The 22,314-nt window shown below is 41.6% G+C and overlaps 1 protein-coding gene across 1 annotated transcript in view; it reads left to right on the forward strand.

The window, feature by feature from the left end:
* Positions 1-22,314, forward strand: part of LOC311054795 (trinucleotide repeat-containing gene 6C protein-like) — a 107,096-nt gene that overhangs the window by 10,716 nt on the left and 74,066 nt on the right. The window contains exons 2-3 of the mRNA XM_084070799.1: positions 13,441-13,546; positions 19,595-19,616. Of these exons, the coding sequence (XP_083926925.1) occupies positions 13,484-13,546; positions 19,595-19,616 (85 nt within the window). The 5' untranslated portion in view covers positions 13,441-13,483. The remainder of the gene's footprint in view (positions 1-13,440; positions 13,547-19,594; positions 19,617-22,314) is intronic.

A 22,314-nucleotide genomic window follows, 5' to 3' on the forward strand; every position in this document is an offset into this window, starting at 1 on the left:
GCATCTTCCATAATATCTTAATCGTCTCGGATATTTCATATAAAAGCAACGGTTAAAGCCTGAATCTGTGAATTTGTGTTCTTGGCAGTATGTAGAACAGCAGGACCAACATTACTAAAGCATCCTAATTTTACATATTGTGTTCATTGTTTAGGAATCGGCGCTAGTGTGTGTGTGTGAGGGGGATCCTTTCACACTGTTTCACAAATCGCACATTAGGTTTTCAGTCGTGAGTTAAAATGTTGCTTTAATCCATGCATGTAGAATCGGTTTCAGGTCTCAATGGGTTAAGACAGGCTAATAGTGGTTATTAGACTCTCTCTCTCTCAGATGATGTGGTGTTGCAGTGTCACTGCGTTGCTGTCGGGTGGAAACCCTGTCCAAAACTGTTACTTTTCAGGATTCAAATTCAAAAGTAGCAGATCTACAAGCTCGGAGAAAAAAACGTGTCGCGCCACGTTTTGAGCTTGTGGATCTGCTACTGTACTTTTGATGCTTTTTGTGTGACGCTGTAGTTAGTATGATCAAGCGGGGTGTTCATTTACAACAACTACATATATGGGGGGGGCGAGGGATATGGAGGGGGTGGGTGGAGGGGGGGGGTTGCACACATTCTAGCGTAACTTGCCGTGGTGGAGCTGCTGCTGCTGTGGTTGCTAGCTAGCAGAGCGTCCCCACCCCCCCCCCCCCCCCTTCATTCTTGGCTCCGTGCCCGGTGACTGACTGACTGTCGACTAGTGCTGCCGCCCCCCCCATCCCCCCTCTTAACCCATTGAGACCTGAAGACGATTCTACTACATGTCTCCTAAATCTCAACAGTTTTCTGAAAAAACCTATGTTTCTATATCAGTGGTTCTCAATCTTTTTCATGTCAAGGACCCCCAAAATGATATGTATTTGGCCGCGGACCCCCCCATCAAAATATGTTGTTCCAGCAGGGACCCCCCCAGAAGCAAAGATTTGAGTTAAAAATGTTCGCTTTAAAAAATGAAGATTTGCACACATTTTCACGAATTCTCCAAAAATAGCAGATCTACAAGCTCGTAGCGCGGCACTCGGTGCCGCGCTATGAGCTTGTAGATCTGCTATTTTTGAATAGCCCCAAAGTGTAAAATAATGCTTTTTAGCTCAAATCTAAAAATGACACAGTTCCAGGTCTTAATGGGTTAAAGGCGCACACTGCACGCATGCATGCATGCACACATAACACGCAGCCAGCCAGCCACACGCACGCAAGTGCGCGCGCGTATGTATGTATGTGTGTGTGTGTGTGTGTAGTGTGTACGCTCACGCGCACACACAAGCCGCCACACAGCCCTCATCAATCTTTTTGCACGAGTCCCCCCCCCCCCCCCCCCCTCCGCCTCTCTCTCTCTCTCTCTTCCGCTCTCTCCAGTGTGGAGATGCACCGGGCCATATGAGCATGTTCATAGTCCATACTAGAGTGGATGGAGATGGACAGGACGTTACAGCGAACCGCACGCACGCTCGTGCACATACACATACATACACTCAGTGTTGTGTTCTCGTTTAGGGTATACGCTACGATACGATGCGCGTGGTCCAAGGTATACGCTCTCGCGTTTTCAATGGATGAAATGGTATTAGACTGTATACGCTTCTTCCCAAAATAATCTGGACTGTGTACGGCGTACACAGCATCTGACGGTAGAACACACCACTGCATTACACTAGTGATGTGCGGGTCGGTTTTTCATGACCCGCCCCGCCCCGGAACCCAACCCGCCTCAACCCGCCCCGCGACCCCGCGGTAAAAACAAACAAACTGGAACATAATCTTCAAGTATACACCCCAAGTGTATTCAAAACTGTTTTACTGTTATTATTCTTATTCTTATTAGAATAAAGACAAAATAAGAGCATGTGATTTTTTTGTTTTTTTTGCGTGTGAGAGAGGCTGACCCGCTCACCCGCAGCCCGCATAATTGCCTCTGAGATCCTGACTCGACCCACCCGCGCCGCGGGTTGACCCGCGGGTCCGCGGGTTACGGGTCGGCCCCGCTCATCACTAATATACACATACACATACACACACGTTTGTATTACCATCCTTGTATTGTGGTGACATCAACATTTTAGAACGGGAGTTTTTATAAATGCCATTTCTACCATTTCTTTTGCCATTTATTATTAACCCTACAGGTCCTTACAAAGCCAGGAGCGTTCGTTCATTTAGTGTGATTTTCCCCTAGATATCGGAGGAACAGTGCATCCACAAGGAACACAAATATAACAACAAGGCATAAAAAGCGACACAATTATTTCCGAAACGAGGTGAGAAAAATGTTTTGCCACAAATAAAAGCGTGAACCTGCATGAATGAGGCATCAGCTGAAATATATATTATATATAATATTAACCTGCGGGCCGCATTAAGTGAAGATGGGGCCCGCATGTGGCCCCCGGGCCGCCTGTTGCCCATGTATGCTATAGACCAATTATTTGTTGACCAACATTGAGACTGGACACACAGGTGATTGTTTCATGCAACCAATTCCCAACATATTGTTTCGGGGTGCGCTGGTTTCAGTTCATTCAACCTCCTCTTGTGTGTTGGCTAGTGAGGCGCGTCCTAGTAGCGAGACATGACAGAAAGGGTTTCATTTGGTGCCGGCCTGCGCGCGCATACTGGTTCTTATCAGTGTGACGTTGTCTGTTAAGCCTTTAAGACCTGAAGCCGATTCTACATGTCTCCTAAATCTCAACAGTTTTCTGAAAAACGTAAGTTTCTATATCAGTGGTTCTCAATATTTTTCATGTCAAGGACCCCCAAAATCATATGTATTTGGCCACGGACCCCTATCAAAATATCTTGTTCCAGGGACCCCCCAGAAGCAAAGATTTGAGTTAAAACTATTCGCTTTAAATATTCAAAGATTTGCACACATTTTCACGATTTAAAAAAAATAGCAGATCTACAAGCTCATAGCGCGGCACTCGGTGCCGCGCTATGAGCTTGTATATCTGCTATTTTTTAATAGCCAAAGTGTAAAATAAAGCTTTTTAACTCAAATCTAAAAATGACACAGTTCCAGGTCTTAATGGGTTAAGGGTATATATACTGCCTCCCCCGGGGCGCCTGATGGAGGGGAAAGGAACTGGTTAGGAATAACGTGTTCCTTCCACGCGCTACTGTACGTCCAACCGAGGGAAACTCCTCCCTGTCGGGTGATAAGAAGGCTTGTTAGCTCTCATGCATTGATGGAGGCATGCATGAGCTCGGCTCTGGGCTCTCCTTAGGCTGGCAGAGGGAGTGTAGCGGCCAGCATTACTTAGACAATTGGCACTGGGTGAAAAAAAAGGGGGTTGCAAAATCGTGGGATAAAAATGTCATTATAAAAGAAAAGTGAGACACACCAGCCTGTAATGGTGTTGCTCTGACAGCACAGGACAGTAGGGTTGTCACGATTATGACATTTTACTTACTTTTAGGGCCTATATTCAAGAGTTTCAGTCATGAGATTTTATGTTGCTTTATTACATGTAGGCTAGTCTGGCCTTTTTATGTGTCGAAGAGAGAGAGAGACACACACAGAGAGAGAGAGAGAGAGAGAGAGAGAGAGGGGCGGCTGGACAGTTAGCTTAACCCATTAAGACCGGCGGGAACGCATCTGTGTGTCATTTTTAGATTCCTTTGGCTATTCAAAAATAGCAGATATACAAGCTCATGGTGCCGCAGCGGCGTACCGAGTGCCGTGCTACGAGCTTGTATATCTGCTATTTTTTTTTTTTTAAAGATCGTGGGTCTTTGAATATATGTATTTTTTAAAGCGAACATTTGTAACGGAAATCTTTGCTTCTGGGGGATTCTACAAATGTCTTCTAAAAACAGAAAAAAAAAACGTATGTCGCTATAAAATCAGTGGTTCTCAAAATATGTTGTTCCAGGGACCCCCCAGAGTTAAAAAAAAAAATGTTTGTGTTCAAAAATATTTATTCATAGATTTGCACAAACTTGCACGAATTGTTTTTCTCACAAATAGCAGATCTACAAGCTCATAGCGCGGCACTCGGTGCCGCGCCATGAGCTTGTATATCTGCTATTTTTGAATAGCCAAAAGACACACATGGGATGCGTTTCCCGGTCTTATAGGGTTAAGCCTCTGGCGCAGTGAGTAAGCCAGTTGCTTCCAAAGAACGAACGAACGAACGAGCGGCTCTAGACTGGAAATAAAGGACAGTTTGTGCTAAAAATAGTCGCCTATCCGTCATCCTCCTGGACGACCGTACTCTCTCCAGGTTGTGGGGCGCTGTTCGATTTTTTAAAGGTAGCTAGAAGAAGATTAGCTTCACAAAAAGAAGACGTCGATCTTGAATCCTTCCCAGCAGCAGTGGTGTGAAGTAACTAGGTACATGTACTCAAGTACTGTTATTAAGTCCAATTTTTTGGTATTTCCAATTTTCAATACTTTTACTTCTACTCCACTACATCTCAGAGGCAAACATTATACTTTTACTCCACTACGATTATTTGAAAACCTTTAGTTACTAGTTACTTTGCAGATATAAATGATTACATTATAAAACACACATTAACCACTTTAGCCCTTTTTTATACCTAGGCTATTTGAACATAGCCGATCTACAAGCTCACAACGCGTCGCATCGTTGTGAGCTTGTAGATCTGCTATTTTCAAACATTTTAGAACTTTTACTTTTGGTACTTTAAGTACATTTTGATACCAATACTTTTGTACATTTACTCAAGTAAATGTTGTAATTCCGGACTTTTACTTGTAACAGAGTACTTCTACATCGCAGTATTGATACTTTTACTTAAGTAAAGAATTGTAGTACTTTTTTTCCACCACTGCTTCCCAGTCGTCGCATGTAATATAACAGACATTTATTTTATGATTTTCAAAGTGGAGAGGCCTGAGTGTGGATATTATGGCGGCTGCCAGTGCAGCTGCCCTGTGGCTATAAATACACTACTGGCCACTAGCTCTGTCCATTGAAAGGCATCAGTGTGGGATTTGTGTCTCATGTTAGGAGCGGAGGATAAGAGTGAGAGAGCGAGCGATGTTGAAGTTATAATGTGTGAGCTGCTGTCTCTCTACCTCCCCCCCACACACACACACACACACACACACACACACACACACACACACACACACACACGCTCAGCATCAGAAAAATCTTTCCATTTGTTTAACCCATTAAGACCGGGAACACATCTTTCTTGTGTGTCATTTTTTTTATTTCTTTGACCATTCATAAATAGCAGATATACAAGCTCATAGCGTGGCACCGAGTGCCGCACTATGAGCTTGTAGATCTGCTATTTCTGAAAATGTATGCAAATCTTTGAATATATATATATATATATATATATATATATATATATATATATATATATATATATATATATATATATATATATATATTTTAAGTGAACATATTTAACTCAAATATTGCTTCTAGGGGGATTCTACAAAAACAGTTGTTGAAGAAAAGAAACGTATGTTGCTACAGTATATCAGTGGTTCTCAAGCATTTTTCATGTTAGACAAGGACCCCCAAAATAATATGTAAAAAATATGTTGCTCCAGGAACCCCCAGAAGCAAATGTTTTAGTTAAAAATGTACATATACATATTCAAAGATTTGCACATTATTTTCACGATTCTTTTTAATAGCCAAAGAAATGTAAAAACACAGATGCGTTCCCGGTCTTAAAGGGTTAAGGAGCGTTTGGTCTGGAGGTGCCCTGCATGTGTCAAGTGGTTATTATAACCACCTTCTGTACTAGTGGTTCTCAAACCTTTTCATGTCAGGGACCCCCAGAACGATATGTATTTGGCCACGCCCCCCCCCCCCCCCGCCCCCCATCTGAAAAGGTTTTGTGCCAGGGACCCCCTCACCTCAGAAGAGAAGAGAATTTGTGTTTTTTTGCTGGCGGGACCCCCCTGGAGTCTTAAGCGTTATTTTGTTCAGTGTGTGCAGACCTGGGAAACCCTCCCAAGACACACAGGGGGCTGCGCTGCCATCTCTCCGTCACACCCATGTGTCTCTCTCCTGAGCAGACACTGGGATGTGGGCCCTCAAAATATTATATAGCTCACAACACGTCACTGTGAGCTTGTATTTGCCTAGAATTCCACGTCCAAATTACACCCCCCCCCCCCCCCCCCCTCCCATATAAATTGGTATTAAAATGTATTATTTAGTATATTATATTAACCCATTTAGACCTGGAACGCATCTGTGTCATTTTAGATGTCTTTGGCTATTCAAAAATAGCAGATATACAAGCTCATAGCGCGGCACCGAGTGCCGCGCTATGAGCTTGTAGATCTGCTATTTTTTGAAAAATCTTGAAAATTCGTGCAAATCTTTGAATATATATATAAAAACGTTAATAATAATACTAATATTTTTTTCAAAAAAAAAAATGGTTTCAGGTCTAAATGGATTAAATTGATCACTTGGGTTAACTAGTACACACACTATACACTATAGTTATCTGCCAGGCTGAACTATCCCATCCTGCCCCCAAGAGAAGAGCAGTTTTTGATTGATTGATTGAATACTCATAGAAATGTAAACAGCACATGCAGTGGCGTCAGTTCAGCAAAAGCTAGGGTATGGCAGCATGCACGCGGCGCGCGCGTGCATGAGGTCACCCCCGCGCGCATTTTTGTGCGGTTCTGGGCGGGTTGGGTTCGTTTTTTTCCAGTTTTTGGTTACTTTATTTCGGTTTTAGGGTTAGGATTCGGGTTAGGTTAGGGTTATGTTATTTAATTCTTATTTTTGCCTGATTTTCCCGATTTATTATCAAAAAAGTACTTCTTTTTTTTTCTCCCCTGGAGCCAGGGTATGGCAGCTGCAATAGCCTGCCATACCCAATTGACGCCCCTGAGCACATGGATGGTACAGTGAGACATTGAAGCTAAAAGGATAACGGTGGATCAGACTTGATTGAGAGCTCTAATTGGCTCTCTGCAGTAATATTATGATCGCTGTCAGGTTCTCCTTGCCTTTGACAGCTTTTCTGCTGTCAAACATCTGCAGCGCAGAGCCCAGGGGCAATGGTGGAAAATGTGCACTAGTTAGTATACTCTGATTTCTTTTACTTATGTAAACTAGCTATACCACAATGTAGAAATACTATGTTACACAAGTAAATGTCCTGCATTCAACATGTTGCCAGGGTGATGGATGGCACACACTCCACTGAAGGGATGGTGACTGATGTTTTTATGTTCAGTTTGACATCGTTAGGGTCAAGGGCAGAGCCGGCCAATGTGACTTTCACTCAAATATCACAATTATTTCAAACTTTATTACCTCGAGTATGAGCCAACAGGGGTCTTTTTCAAAAAATAGCAGATCTACAAGCTCATGAATCTTTGAATATATATTTTTTAAAGCAAGCATTTGTAACTCATTTTGACAAAAACATGTTGTTGTTTGGTTGCTATTAGGGGTGTGCCGATGCACTACTATTTCATGAAACGATACGATATTGGGCTCACGACATCGATACGATACGATATACAGTATGGCACTTTTTTATTATGAAAATATATGGGGGGGGGAAGCAAATGCAAACAAATATTTCTGTTTTGCATTATTCAGACATGCAAACTTGTAGCTTTTCAGCTACAATAGACGTTTTGAATCCAAATAGACACCTGACCCGAAAAAACAACAACATGTTGTCACCCTTTTCACCTCGGGGCTGTTTGCATGCCTGATTATTATTATTGTGTAAAAAAAAAAAGAAAAAAAAATACTATACTATTTTATACTATTTTGTTCCAGGGACCCCCAGAAGCAAAGATTGGAGTAAAACATTTTCGCTTTCAAATATATGTTCAAAGACTTGCACAATTTGTTCATGATTTTTCAAAAATAGCAGATCTACAACCTCATAGCGCGGCACTCTATGAGCTGCTATATTGCTGCTATATTTTTGAATAGCCAAATAAATCTTAAAATGACACAGATGCTTCCCCGGTCTTAATGGGTTAATAAACAGAACACATTTTCTGGTGGGTTACAGATTTCATCCAATCAAGAGAGAGAGAGCCCCACTTCAGTGCACCAGTTACAAATTAATTTGTTTCATCACTTCCAGACAGTTTCACTTTAAAAAAAAAAAAAAATCCTGTATGAGTTCTACGTATCTCCTGAGTTGATCAAATTGGGATCCTGACCTGAACATATATTTTTCTGTTCACTAAAGAGCTGTAGAGAGAGGGGAGACCACTGTTACTGAACAAACACTCTGTACCAACGATTTGATTATAGAGCTATTTAACACATATTATTTTAACCTAAAGATATCATACTCTACCTTTACATTTGCCAAGATGTCTTAAGGCTAAATAAAGTCATGCTCTAGGCTAGAATCTCTTCCACGTGAAACACATGTCACAGGTAGTGTTTTGTTGGCATTGCAGTCTCTCGAATGTGAACTAATGATGAGGAGGGGGGAGGGGGGTCCCCACATGATTTTGGGGGGTCCCCAGATGATTTGCTTAATGTGCAACATTAATTTCTCAACAGTAAACAAACCTAACCAACATGTATACGTATAAGTAGTGTATACATTGTATTTGCACATTTCTAAAGTGACAATTTAAGAACTTTTAAGACCTTTCTCATACCTCTAAAATAAAAACAAACATTGGCCAAATTGTAAAATATTACCTAAAAACATAGAAAATAGCCGATCTAAGGATTGAGAGGCGTTGAGCATGTAGATCAGCTATTTTCACAATATATATCTGTGGAACCGAGTCAAACAGAATGTAATGCCTCAACTTCAAGTGCTTGTCAGGGTGGAACTGGAGTCCCAAGTTCAAATATGATTATTCTGCGGGGTCGTGGCGTGACAATTCCCTGTCAAATAGTTTACCGTTAATGTTGTCTTGTGGCTTGGGACCCAGTATAGGATGGCTGGACACAACCTCATCACAGACATAACACCTGGCTCAAAATTACAATGACAATTTAGGCATTTTGAAGACACACTTATCCAGAGTGACTATCCATAAGCGAGGTAATCAAATACATAGAATGCAGAGAGACACTGTAGTGCCTCAAGAAACTATAGGATCACAGGGCCTGGACCGCTGGCGTAGCAGTTCAGGCACCTAGGCTCAGTGTTGCCTGACAGCACGTCGCGGGTGCGAGTCCCGATCCCGACGGCCTTTACTGCATGTCACTCCCCATCTCTCTCTCCGAATTCCCTGTCAGCCTGTCCTGTCAAATAAAGGCATACAAGCCCCCAAAAAAAATCTTTACAAAAAAAAATAGGATCACAGGTAAACCAAGAACCCATAGCATCGGTCTAAACAATATACTGTCAAAATAAGAATCTGTACATTGAAACTATAGGATACCAGCTAAACAATGAACCTGCCATCTGTCTAAACAGCATGCTGTCTGAATTATATTTTTAAACATTGTGGTCAAGAAAACAAACCTAAATAACAAAACCACATGAGAGCGAGCGATCAAGAATCAAGATACTACGTCTGCATGGTAGCAGCCATAACTTGGTCAGTCGCTATAGAGAGCATCAATTGAGGCAGAAGGTGGCAGGAACGGGTACAAGGAGAGTGAAGTGCTTTAGAGCAGTGGTTCTCAACCAGTGGTCCGGGGACCACCAGTGGTCCTCGAGGGGGTTCCAGGTGGTCCCCAGCTAAATGGAGAGATGGTAACCAAATGGACCCTTATTAGATCTTTAACTCTGCATTACTTCATTTACAAGACGTCTACACAATTAGAGAATGTAACATAATTGTTATGTTGACGTTATCTCTCCTATGGAACCATATCAATGCAGCGTGGAATTGTGGACAAAATCTTATCAAACGACAACAAAATATTCAAAGTCTTGGGTCTTTGAGAGGCTAAATCTCATCAAACGGTGGCCAGTGGCTCAAATGCCAAATAAATAATGGACGTTGATATGAAAAGGGTTGAAAACCACTCTGCTATTAGAGCTAGAGGGTGAGGACAGGTGGAGTCTGAAGAGAGGTGAGTCTTCAGACTCATCTCTTCAGGCTCGTCCACTCGACCTTCTGCCCAGCCGACTTGACCTAACAGGCTGTGTATCTTTTAACCCATTGAGTCCTGAAGCCGATTCTACATGTCTCCTAAATCCCAACAGTTTTCTGAAAAACGTATGTTTCTATGTCAGTGGTGCTCAATCTTTTTCATGTCAAGGACCCCCAAAATGATATGTATTTGGCCGCGGACCCCCATCAAAATATGTTGTTCCAGGGACCCCCCAGAAGCAAAGATTTGAGTTAAAAATGTTCGCTGTAATGTACAAGCTCGTAGCGCGGAACTCGGTGCCGCTCTATGAGCTTGTACATCTGCTATTTTTGAATAGCCCAAAGTGTAAAATAATGCTTTTTAGCTCAAATCGAAAAATGGCACAGTTCCAGGTCTTAACGGGTTAAAGATCAGTTCTGTGTAGAACAGGGGTCTTCAACGTTTTTCAGGTCAAGCACCCCTTAGCTGAGAGTGAGATGAAGCAAGGACCCCTAATACATACAGTGTCTCGAATTCTGTTGCAGATTCAACCTTTTCATAGATTTCACAGATCATTTCATAGACCTGTTTGACAACACTTTCATCAGTGTCAATTAATGTTTTTGTTTTTTTTGTTTTAACCACTTAACCCTCAATACTTCCTAAACTTGACCTTTGGCTCTGTACTTGGTCTGCTCTTTTCCCCCTCTACACCAACCTCTTTGCCAAAAAAAAAATGCCGATCTACAAGCCTTGCAGCGCGAGGCGTTGTGTGCTTGTAGATCTGCTATTTTTCGGATAATGTTCCCTTCAGAATAGGGATGCAAAGTGTTCAAGTGGTTAAAGATCCTGTCCCACAAATATTAGGGTTAGGGTTAACCCCGGGCCCTGACCCTAACCTTGTAGTAACTCTGAGGACCCCCTAGAGGTCCCGGACCCCCTGTTGAAGAGCCATGGTATAGAATGTGCTGCTTGATGAAGGGATTTGATTCAAGCTGAATAGCAGATTCGTTCTGCTGAATCAATGTTTCTCTTTTTGAAGCAGAGATATCATTACAGGGTTCCTCCTGCATAGGACAATTTCAGGACGGCCACCAAATTCAATGGTTTCATTATTTTACACACACACACACACACACACACACACACACACACACACACACACACACACACACACACACACACACACACACACACACACACACACATGTGCACACACTTGGGCTTGGGCTTGTTTCCTAATGTTGCTAAACCAGTGGTTCTCAAACATCTTAAACACACAGTACCCCCAATTAATAGGTATTTTTTCCCTAACCCCCATCGGAAAATATTTTGTTCCAGGGATCCCCTGAACCAGACTTGTGTTGTTAAAATGTTTCAAAAATATTTCAAATCTTTCACTTTTTTCACCCAAAGATGCTTTTGAAAAAAGCAGATCTACAAGCTCACAACGCGTCACATCGCGACATATTGTGAGGCTTGTAAATCTGCTATTTTCAAATAGCCGATGTATATTGGTTAAGGTTTACTGCTTACATGTGTTAGTCACTTCTTTTGGGGGCTTGTTTTTGGGCTTGTTTTCGTAGACCTGGTTGCTTATTTCTCTTGCAAAATCTGGCAACACTGGTTGAGTGGTGGTGTAGTAATGACTATTGGCCTTGTGTTGGAGTGGCATTATTATAGCATCAACACAAGGCCCCAGCCTGTCGTCATTGGCCTTGGTGACTCACTTTAGGAAGCAGGGCTCGATATCAATTTGTTTTCTACTGCCGAGCTACCGCTGCAAGGGTCAATTCCTCTCGTTTTTCTATTTGTCCTCCTTAATCCATTGAGACCGGGAAAGAATCTGTGTCATTTTAGATTTCTTTGGCTATTTTTTTGTTGAAAATGTGTGAATATTTGTACAAATCTTTGAATATATATATATATATATTTGTTATTGAAGCGAATATTTTTAACTCCAATATTTGCTTCTGCGGGGTGCCTGGAACAAAATATTTTGGCGGCCAAATACATATCATTTTGGGTGATCATTGACATGACAAATGTTTGGGAACCACTGATATTATAGCAACATAAGTTTTTTCAAAAAAACTGTTAGGATTTAGAAGACATTTGTAGAATCCCCCAGAAGCAATAAGATTTGAGTTACAATTTTTCACTTAAAAAATAATAATTTTCAAGATTTTTCAAAAATAGCAGATCTACAAGCTCGAGCTTGTATATCTGCTATTTTTGAATAGCCATAGAAATCTAAAAATGATACACGCGCTGCGTTCCCGGTCTTAATGTTTTATATGTGTTTTATGGCTTCATGGGGACGGTGGACGTTGAAGAAAGACATCGAAGGTTCAAGGTTCATTTTATTTGTCATCTCAGGACCAGCAGTGTACAATAATACAAAATAAATAGCTATCAATAAATATTAATAAATACAAATAATAATCAATAAGGATAATAATCCAAAAATGCAGTGAATTCAAACAAAAAAAGCAGCATATTAAAAACTGAAGCAGATAGATAGTCTAGGCAGTTATGGGTTAAATGTCTTGCTCAGAAACACGTCGGGCACATAGACCAGAGGCCGGGAGGTGAACCGGCGAACTTCTGATTAGCAGAAGGCCTCTCCCTTTCAGCCATGGCCGATGCTCAATGCATTGAGCGTTGGAACGTACTGTATACAAAACACATTTCTGTTTGTCTTTTAGGCTTTGTGACAAATGACTGTAATATACAAAGAAACGACTGCTACCAATAATCAAAATAAATAATGTGACACACATGGCCAAAACATTGGTCAAAACTTTCCAACGTATCGGAAACAGCGGATCTCCAAGCTCATAACGTCTCGCATTGTGACACATTGTGAGCATGTAGATCTGCTACTTTTGCAATTTCTTTTTGACTATCGTCAAATGCGTTTTGCTTAACCCATTGAGACCTGAAGCCGATTCTACATGTCTACTAAATCTCAACAGTTTTCTGAAAAACGTATGTTTTTATATCAGTGGTGCTCAATCTTTTTCATGTCAAGGACCCCCAAAATGATCTGTATTTGGCCGCGGACCCCCATCTCACAATTTTGTGTTCCAGGGACCCCCCAGAAGCAAAGATTTGAGTTAAAAATGTTCGCTTTAAAACAATATATATTCAAAGATTTGCACGCATTTTCATGTTTTTTCAAAAATAGCAGATCTACAAGCTCATAGCGCGGCACTCGGTGCCGCGCTACGAGCTTGTATATCTGCTATTTTTGAATAGCCTAAAGTGTAAAATAATGCTTTTTAGCTCAAATGAAAATGTGATGCTTCTTCAGGTCTTAATGGGTTAAATGACTAGAATAGGGATGATTAAATGCTACGTTGTGTTGTATTGCAGGTGTTTATGTCATTACAACTCTGTTCCTCTGTTTTCTTCTGGTTTCAGTCATGAGAAAAACGAAGGAATACGAGAAGACGAGAACCATTTGATGGAAGAAAAGAGAAAGAAAAAGCAAGACGAGAAAAAAAAGAAGGACGCCGCTCAGAAAAAGGTATCCACACACTGTGTGCCCCATAGCTCCCGGTCAAAGGGACCAAAAAAAACTCTGTCTGAAGACAATGTCCCTCATTTATCAAACTTAAAGGTAGGGTAAGTGATATTTTTGGGTTAAAACAAAAAATATTTTGTTAAAAGGTTAAAGCACTAAATTCTGATAGTAATCATTGCTATAGAGTGTTTGTTCAGTAACAGGAGTCTCCCCGTCTCTCCAGCTCTTTAATAAACAGAAAATACATTTTCTGGTAGGTGTCAAAATCTCAGCCAATCAGGAGGAAGTACCCATTTTTAAGCTTCATTTTTATAGTGTTCCAGTTCCAATTTTGCCTGCTCATTTCTTAGTGTCATCACTTCCAATTTCACTCGTTTAATCTATATCCTGATTGAGTTCTCTATCCTGATTGGATAAAATTGGAACTGAAACTGAAACGAAAATGCATTTTCTGTATTATAAAGAGCTGGAGAGAAAAGGAGACTCCTTTTACTGAACAAACACTCTATAGCAATGAGTACTATCAGAATATAGAGCTATTTAACACTTATTTTAACCAAAGAAAATCACTTACCCTACCTTTAATCAGACGCCAAGATCACCGTAACTTTCGGGATTCTATCCTCACTTGGACTTGAGCGTACGGTCCGGCCGGCGCGGCCTTATGGATCTGGGGGCCCGTTTCAAGAGCTAATGCAGAGGGGCCTCCATATATATTAGTCCAGAAACTTCACTGCAACAACACCTCTCCTCTTCCGGTCGTCCCTTTTTGCAATACGTTGTCCTCCCCTTTACCACCCATTTTACACAGGTTATCACTAACATGAAATAGGTGTAACTTAATACCATGTGTATTTGTGGGGGAGAGATAGCAAGCGAGAGAGAGAGAGAGAGAGAACAACATACCACGGGCAGGTACAGGTTTCGATGCGTCAGTGACAGAGGGGTCGGTCGGGGGGAAGGGGGGGCCTGAGGATGGGGGCCCGTTTCAATTTAACCCATTGAGACCTGGAACTGTGTCATTTTTAGATTTGAGCTAAAAAGCATTATTTTACACTTTTGGCTATTCAAAAATAGCAGATATACAAGCTCTTAAAGCGAAACATTTGAACTCAAATCTTTGCTTCTGGGGGGTCCCTGGAACAAGATAATTTGATGGGGGTCCGCGGCCAAATACATATAATTTTGGGGGTCCTTGACATGAAAAAGATTGAGAACCACTGATATAGAAACATACGTTTTTTCAGAAAACTGTTGGGATTTAGGAGACATGTAGAATCGGCTTCAGGTCTCAATGGGTTAAACGGGTGAAACATAGCAAAGGCTGCCTCTGTGTGCGGTGCGCTCAAATCTCACGTCAGCTCCTTACGCGAATGTTTTACATCCGATCTTGGTCTTGCGGTGCAGCATAGTCCACGATGTTAAATAGTCTATTCTGCTTCTTCATGTCGACAAACTCGCGGTTTATCAACAGCCAACCATTCTTACGCTGTGATCGACAGGGTACAGCTGCTTGATAAATTACACGCGAGCCCCGTCGTGAGCTGATTCCTGGGCTCGAATTTAACCCATTGAGACCTGAAGCCGATTCTACATGTCTCCTAAATCTCAACAGTATTCTCAAAAACGTATGTTTCTATATCAGTGGTGCTCAATCTTTTTCATGTCAAGGACCCCCAAAATGATATGTATTTGGCCGCGGACCCCCATCAAAATATTTTGTTCCAGGGACCCCCCCCAGAAGCAAATATTTGAGTTAAAAATGTTCGCTTTAAAAATATATATATTCAAAGATTTGCACACATTTTCACGATTTTTCAACAATAGCAGATCTACAAGCTCATAGCGCGGCACTCGGTGCCGCGCTGTGAGCTTGTATATCTGCTATTTTGGAATAGCCAAAGTGTAAAATAAATAATGCTTTTTAGCTCAAATCTAAAAATGACACAGTTCCAGGTTTTAATGGGTTAAGCTGGTTTCGACGTTCCATTGATAAATGAATTTGTCGTAGTAGAGGACCTTCTCAGACGTCTGTCTAAAGACAAAGTAAGCACTGTTACCACAGAGACTACATTCACTTCCTTGTTTACATTTCATGGCGAGTCGCAGACAGTTTGAATGGTCAAATCTCATCACTGTCGTGAGACATGTAGTGCGACGTGATGTTCGACACTTTAGCTCAAAGCATAAATTACCCGTTATCCACCCCCCTGTCCCCCAAGACATACATTAAACCAGTGGTTCTCAAAGTAGGGTCCGGAGACACGCCGCGGGTCCTTGAGGGGGTTCCAGGGAGTCCCCAGCAAAATGAGGAACAGTTAAATGATTTAGTCCAGTGAGAGAATATACATACAACACCGGTTCTTGACAGCCAGCCGACACATACACACACATATGGTGAGCTTGTAGATCAGCTATTTTTAGGCCTAGTATATAGCGCATTGAGGGACACCAATCAACAAAGCATAATAGGGTTTTAACCCATTAAGATCTGAGGCGATTCTTTAAAAAAAATCTAAATCCTAACAGTTTTTGGGAAAAAATATTTTTCAATATTTTTCAAAAATAGCAGATATACAAGCTTGTAGCGCGGCACTCGGTGCCGCGCTATGAGCTTGTATATCTGCTATTTTTGAATAGCCAAGGACATCTAAAGTGACACAGATGCGTTCCAGGTATCAATGGGTTTAATGTGCAACAGATTCAACAGTGTCTTTACTGAGAGTAACATGCTGCTAGAGGCTTATGCACGGTAGTGCTCTCTACCAGTGGTGGAAAGATGTACGCAGATATTTTACTTAATGTAAAGTAGCAAGCAATACCACAAAATAAAAATACTCTGTTACTGACAAGTAAAAGGCCTGTGTTAAAGATGCTATTTGAGTAAAAGTACAAAAGTATTGGCATCAAAATATACCAAGTAACCAAAAGTTAAATGTTTGAAAAATGCAGATCTACAACCTCACAAAGCGCCACGATGCGACGCTTTGTTGAGCCTGTAGATCGGCTATTTTCAAATAGGGCCAAAATAGGGCAGAAGTGGTTAATGTATGTTTTATAATATAATGATATATATCTGCAAAGTAACGAGTAACTAAGGTTTTCAAATTATTGTATTGGAGTAAAAGTACAATATTTGACCCTGAGATGTAGTGGAGTAGAAGTAAACACATTGGAAATTGGAAATAGTCCAGTAAAGTAAAAAAAACAACAACTAGTTACTTAACACCATTGCTGTACCATGTCAGCGAGTGGGCGATCTGTTTCCACTCTGTTAGCTAATCAGGCTAACGTGCTTCTCCCTGCAGAGAGAGAGAGAGAGAGAGAGAGAGAGAGAGAGAGAGAGAGAGAGAGAGAGAGAGAGAGAGAGAGAGAGAGAGAGAGAGAGAGAGAGAGAGAGAGAGAGAGAGAGAGAGAGAGAGAGAGAGAGAGAGAGAGAGAGAGAGAGAGAGAGAGAGAGAGAGAGAGAGAGAGAGAGAGAGAGAGAGAGAGAGAATTCCTGCACTGTTCGTACCGGGTGACCTCGGTACATTTATATACCAGAACAGCTACCTTATAAATACATGTGTAACAAAAAAAGTACTGCTATTTGGTTTTAATAAGTGAATGCAAGACATTGAATCCAATTGTCTATACTTTTACTTCTACTCCACTACATCTCAGAGGCAAATGTTGTACTTTTACTCCACTACAATTATTTGAAAACTCTAGTCACTGTTTACTATGCAGATATACATTATTACATTATAAAACATACATTAACCACTTTAGCCATATTTTACACCTATTTGACAATAATCTACAAGCTCACAACGCGTCGCATTGCGACGCGTTGTGAGCTTGTAGATGGTACCAATACTTTTGTACTTTTACTCAAGTTCATTTTGAATTCCGGACTTACTATTACTTTTAACAGAGTACTCCTACATTGCAGTATTGAAACTTTTACTTAAGTAGAACATTTGAGTACTTTTTCCACCACTGATCACACGCTAACCTTTTCCTACGAGGACGTCTAACAATTCGTATGGTTTTGCGTGTATTTTTCTCTTGCGTTGCAACGCAAACACAGCTCTGGAACACATGTATTTATTCTCATTTAATTGTGCAGGCATTGATTTTTCACATTCATTGCTTTGTTCCACTTTTGCTTTGTCAATGTACCTAAAGCGTACCGCATTGTTTTATCATGCCAATGAAGCCCCTTTGAATTAAATTGCGTTGAGTTGAGGGAGAGGGGGAGAGAGAGACGCACACGCACGCACACACACACACACACACACACACACACACACACACACACACACACACACACACACACACACACACACACACACACACACACACACACACACACACACACACACACACGCGCACGCACACACACAGTGGTGGAAAAAGTACTCCAATTCTTTGCTTAAGTAAAAGTACCAATACTGCAATATAAAAATACTCCGTTACAAGTAAAAGTGCAGAATTCAAAATGTACTTGAGTAAAAGTGCAGAAGTATTGGCATCAAAATGTGCTTAAAGTGCCAAAAGTAAAAGTATTAAAATATTTGAAAATAGCCGATCTACAAGCTCACAACGCGTCGCGATGCGACGCGTTGTGAGCTTGTAGATAGGCTATTTTCAAATAACCTATGTATAAAATAGGGCAGAAGTGGTGTATATATGTTTCATAATGTAATCATTGATATCTGAAAAGCAACTAAAGTTTTAAAATAATTGTAGTGGAGTGAAAGTACAATATTTGCCTCTGAGATGTAGTGGAGTAGAAGTGAAAGGATTGGAAATTGGAAATAAGTAAAGTACAAATGATCTCAAAATTGTACGTAAGTACAGTACTTAAGTAAATGCACTTAGTTACTTTCCACCACTGCGCGCACACACACACACACACACACACACACACACACACACACACACACACACACACACACACACACACACACACACACACACACACACACACACACACACACACACACACACACACACACACACACACACACACACACACACACACACACACACACACACAGACATACAGAGACAGAGAGAGAGAGAGTCCCAAGTATTTATCAGGGTGAGATATGGCCTGCCACACTCGTTCCCCCTTCGGCTGGGGATCCAGATGAACTCGGTCACCCTGCTGGCTGCATGCAGGAAGGGAGAGAGAGCTGAACATGAAACGTTTAGCATTACAATAGGCTGAACATTCTGTTCCTGCAGCAGACACCGCTAGTCACAACCAGAGCCACCGATCGTCGAAGCCAAGCCAGCCAGCCAGCCAGCCAGCCCTGTCCAGTAGCACTCAGAGAGGTTTTACATAAAGCATTGTTGCATTTTCAACATACATGTACATGTAGCCAGGAGGGACGTTTTCAATGCGTGACCCGCTTTTACGTCATTCAGGAGACACATTGAGACCGGGGACGCATCTGTGTCATTTTTAGATTTGAGCTAAAAAGCATAATTTTACACTTTGGCTATTCAAAAATAGTAGATATACAAGCTCATAGCGCGGCACCGAGTGCCGCGCTACGAGCTTGTAGATCTGCTATTTTTGAAAAATGAAGAAAGATTGTGCAAATCTTTGAATATATATTTTTTAAAGCGAACATTTGTAACTCAAACCTTTGCTTCTGGCGGGTTCCTGGAACTAAACATTTTGAGAGATGGGGGTTGGCGGCCAAATACATATACATTTTGGGGTCCTTGACATGAAAAAAATCACACCCTGTGTGAAGGAAGCGGTGCCTTTGATGAGTTTATTTAATTGGGCTATATATGAACTAGAGAAACAATGTTAAATCCCTGTAAATTCATTGCAAGGCTGGCCTCCTGGTGGCGCTATAACAGGGCAATGTGAAAAGGGGGGCAATTCTTCCTGGGCCTAGTGGGAATATGCGTGGAAAGTTTCACGGAAATTGCACACTGCGTTCATGTGTTTTGTATGTGTTGTTTGAGCACCACTGATATAGAAACATACGTATTTTCAGAATACTGTTGCTAATGTATTGTTTTGTTTTGTTTTGTTTCTTTCAGACCACTGAACAGAAAACCAAAGGTGAGTCCTCATCATGATGGTGAATTGTATGTTTCAGGGGTAGAGTGTGCCGGTAGAGCGGAGGCCGGATGGGGAACTGCAAGGTTTCCCAGTTCGATCCCGGGCTCCCCCAGAAGAGTTAGTGTCGAAAGTGTCCTTGAGCAAGACGCTGAACCCCTAATTGCTCCCGATGAGCAGGTTGGTTGGTGCCTTGCATGGTTTCCTCCGCCATCGGTGTGTGAATGTGTATGTCTGAATGTAATGCACAATCTATGTTAAAAGCTTTGGATAAAAGCGCTATATAAATGCACCATTTACCTGTATCCTGGAAGTTATTTGCTGTAGACATTAGCAGGTGGGGCTGTATGCAGTATGTGAACGCAAAAATGTCGCACTCAGGAGGACATGACATGTAGTGGAACCTTAAGCTGCCAGCTCCCTTGGGTTAAGTCTGTGTATTAACCGATTCAACCCCAGACGGCGCAATGTGTGTGACTGTGAATGGACGTCGTCCAGGTGGTTTTGTGGTGAATTTACATTCAGCGAGTGGGCGTGTTGTTGATGATGCCTCTGTTGTCGAGGAGAGAGGAGCCTCCCCACTCGCTGTTCATAGAGTGAGGTACAGTGGGATCGCCGAGAACCAGTTCATTCATTCATTCTGCCGAGTTTATGTTAGCGTTCGAGTCGGATATGTTCACCGATTTGAACTTGAGATGACGTCTCTTTCCTACCGTAGTCATGTAAACATTAACTCATTTCCTGCCATACACGCATAAAGTCGTTCTATTAAAAAAAATTGGCACGCTGTTTTAGGCACCATAACACAGCTCTGGGATGATCCATCGTCAATGAGAGAAGAAGTATGTGGATGTGACATTATTCCAAAAAACGTCACTTCTGCCCGCCCTGACTATGGGATTTTCAGAAAAACAGCTGTAACTCAGTTGCTGTTTTTTTGCATTGAAAACAAACGATGTTTAATACCTTGGCGGTTATTGTGTTAACAACGAGGGTCATGTGGTATTAACTGAAAACGCTGAGCGTCAACCAGGGTGTCTCCGTGGCTGCTTGACCCTAGAGTGAGGCCAGGTGCCAGGCCATAATAACTAATTGGGCGGCTGTGGCTCAGGAGGTAGAGCAGGTCGTCCAATGATCCGTGGGTCGGCGGTTCGAATCCCGGCTCCTCCTGACCACATGTCGAAGTGTCCCTGGGCAAGACACTGAACCCTACATTGCCTCCAATGATTCGGTCGGCGCTAGCTTATCACCATTGGTGTGTGAATGTGGGAAAAGTGGGGACGCTGGCGTCGACTGTTCGCCGCTCCACCTCCCAATGTCCCCCACCTGCATGAATGAATGAACCATTGTATAGCGCTTTGAGCACTTGGAAAAGCGCTATAAAAATGCAATTCATTATTATTATTATTAATGAGGAGCATAGGGACAGTGTGGGCCTCCCCATGTATGGGCTCCTCGTCCTCTGGTCAGCCTAGGAGGAGGCCACAGTGTGGGCCTCCCCATGTAGCCGCTGAAAAGGAACCTCCTGAGGACGGGAGGAGTGACACAAGGACAGGAGATGGTAGAGAGTAGCAGCAAGTGTGTGTGTGTGTGTGTGTGTGTGTGTGTGTGTGTGTGTGTGTGTGTGTGTGTGTGTGTGTGTGTGTGTGTGTGTGTGTGTGTGTGTGTGTGTGTGTGTGTGTGTGTGTGTGTGTGTGTGTGTGTGTGTGTGTGTGTGTGTGTGTGTGTGCGTGCGTGCGTGCGTGCGTGCGTGCGTGCGTGCGTGCGTGCGTGCGTGCGTGCGTGCGTGGTGGGGTGGGGTGGGGTGCTGACTAACCACTTAACCCCTTAGACCTCATATACTTCGTTGACCGGAGTCACCCAGGGGTCTATACTATAATAAGCTTTTACTGCCTTTTTATATCTTCGCCGTTTACAGCTGATCTAAAGCTGTTCCGTTAATTTCGCAGAATCGAGTATAGGGACACTAGGGTTAAAATGGTTAAGCCCTACTTTTGTGAGCGACACATAGTGAAAATGACCAATCTACTCTACTGAATAATCTACTCTACTAAATAATCTACTCTACTGAATAATCTACTCTACTGAATAATCTACTCTACTAAATAATCTACTCTACTGAATAATCTACTCTACTGAATAATCTACTCTACTAAATAATCTACTCTACTGAATAATCTACTCTACTGAATAATCTACTCTACTAAATAATCTACTCTACTGAATAATCTACTCTACTGAATAATCTACTCTACTGAATAATCTACTCTACTAAATAATCTACTCTACTGAATAATCTACTCTACTGAATAATCTACTATACTGAATAATCTACTCTACTAAATAAACTGCTCTACTAAATCTACTCTACTAAATAATCTACTCTACTAAATCTACTCTACTAAATAATCTACTCTACTAAATCTACTCTACTGAATAATCTACTCTACTAAATAATCTACTCTACTAAATAATCTACTCTACTGAATAATCTACTATACTGAATAATCTACTCTACTAAATAAACTGCTCTACTAAATCTACTCTACTAAATAATCTACTCTACTAAATCTACTCTACTAAATAATCTACTCTACTAAATCTACTCTACTAAATAATCTACTCTACTAAATAATCTACTCTACTAAATAATCTACTCTACTATATCTACTCTACTAAATCTACTCTACTAAATAATCTA

Source organism: Gymnoscopelus microlampas (assembly GCF_963454915.1).
Source record: "Gymnoscopelus microlampas genome assembly, chromosome: 11".
In the NCBI taxonomy this organism is placed as follows: Eukaryota; Metazoa; Chordata; class Actinopteri; order Myctophiformes; family Myctophidae; genus Gymnoscopelus; species Gymnoscopelus microlampas.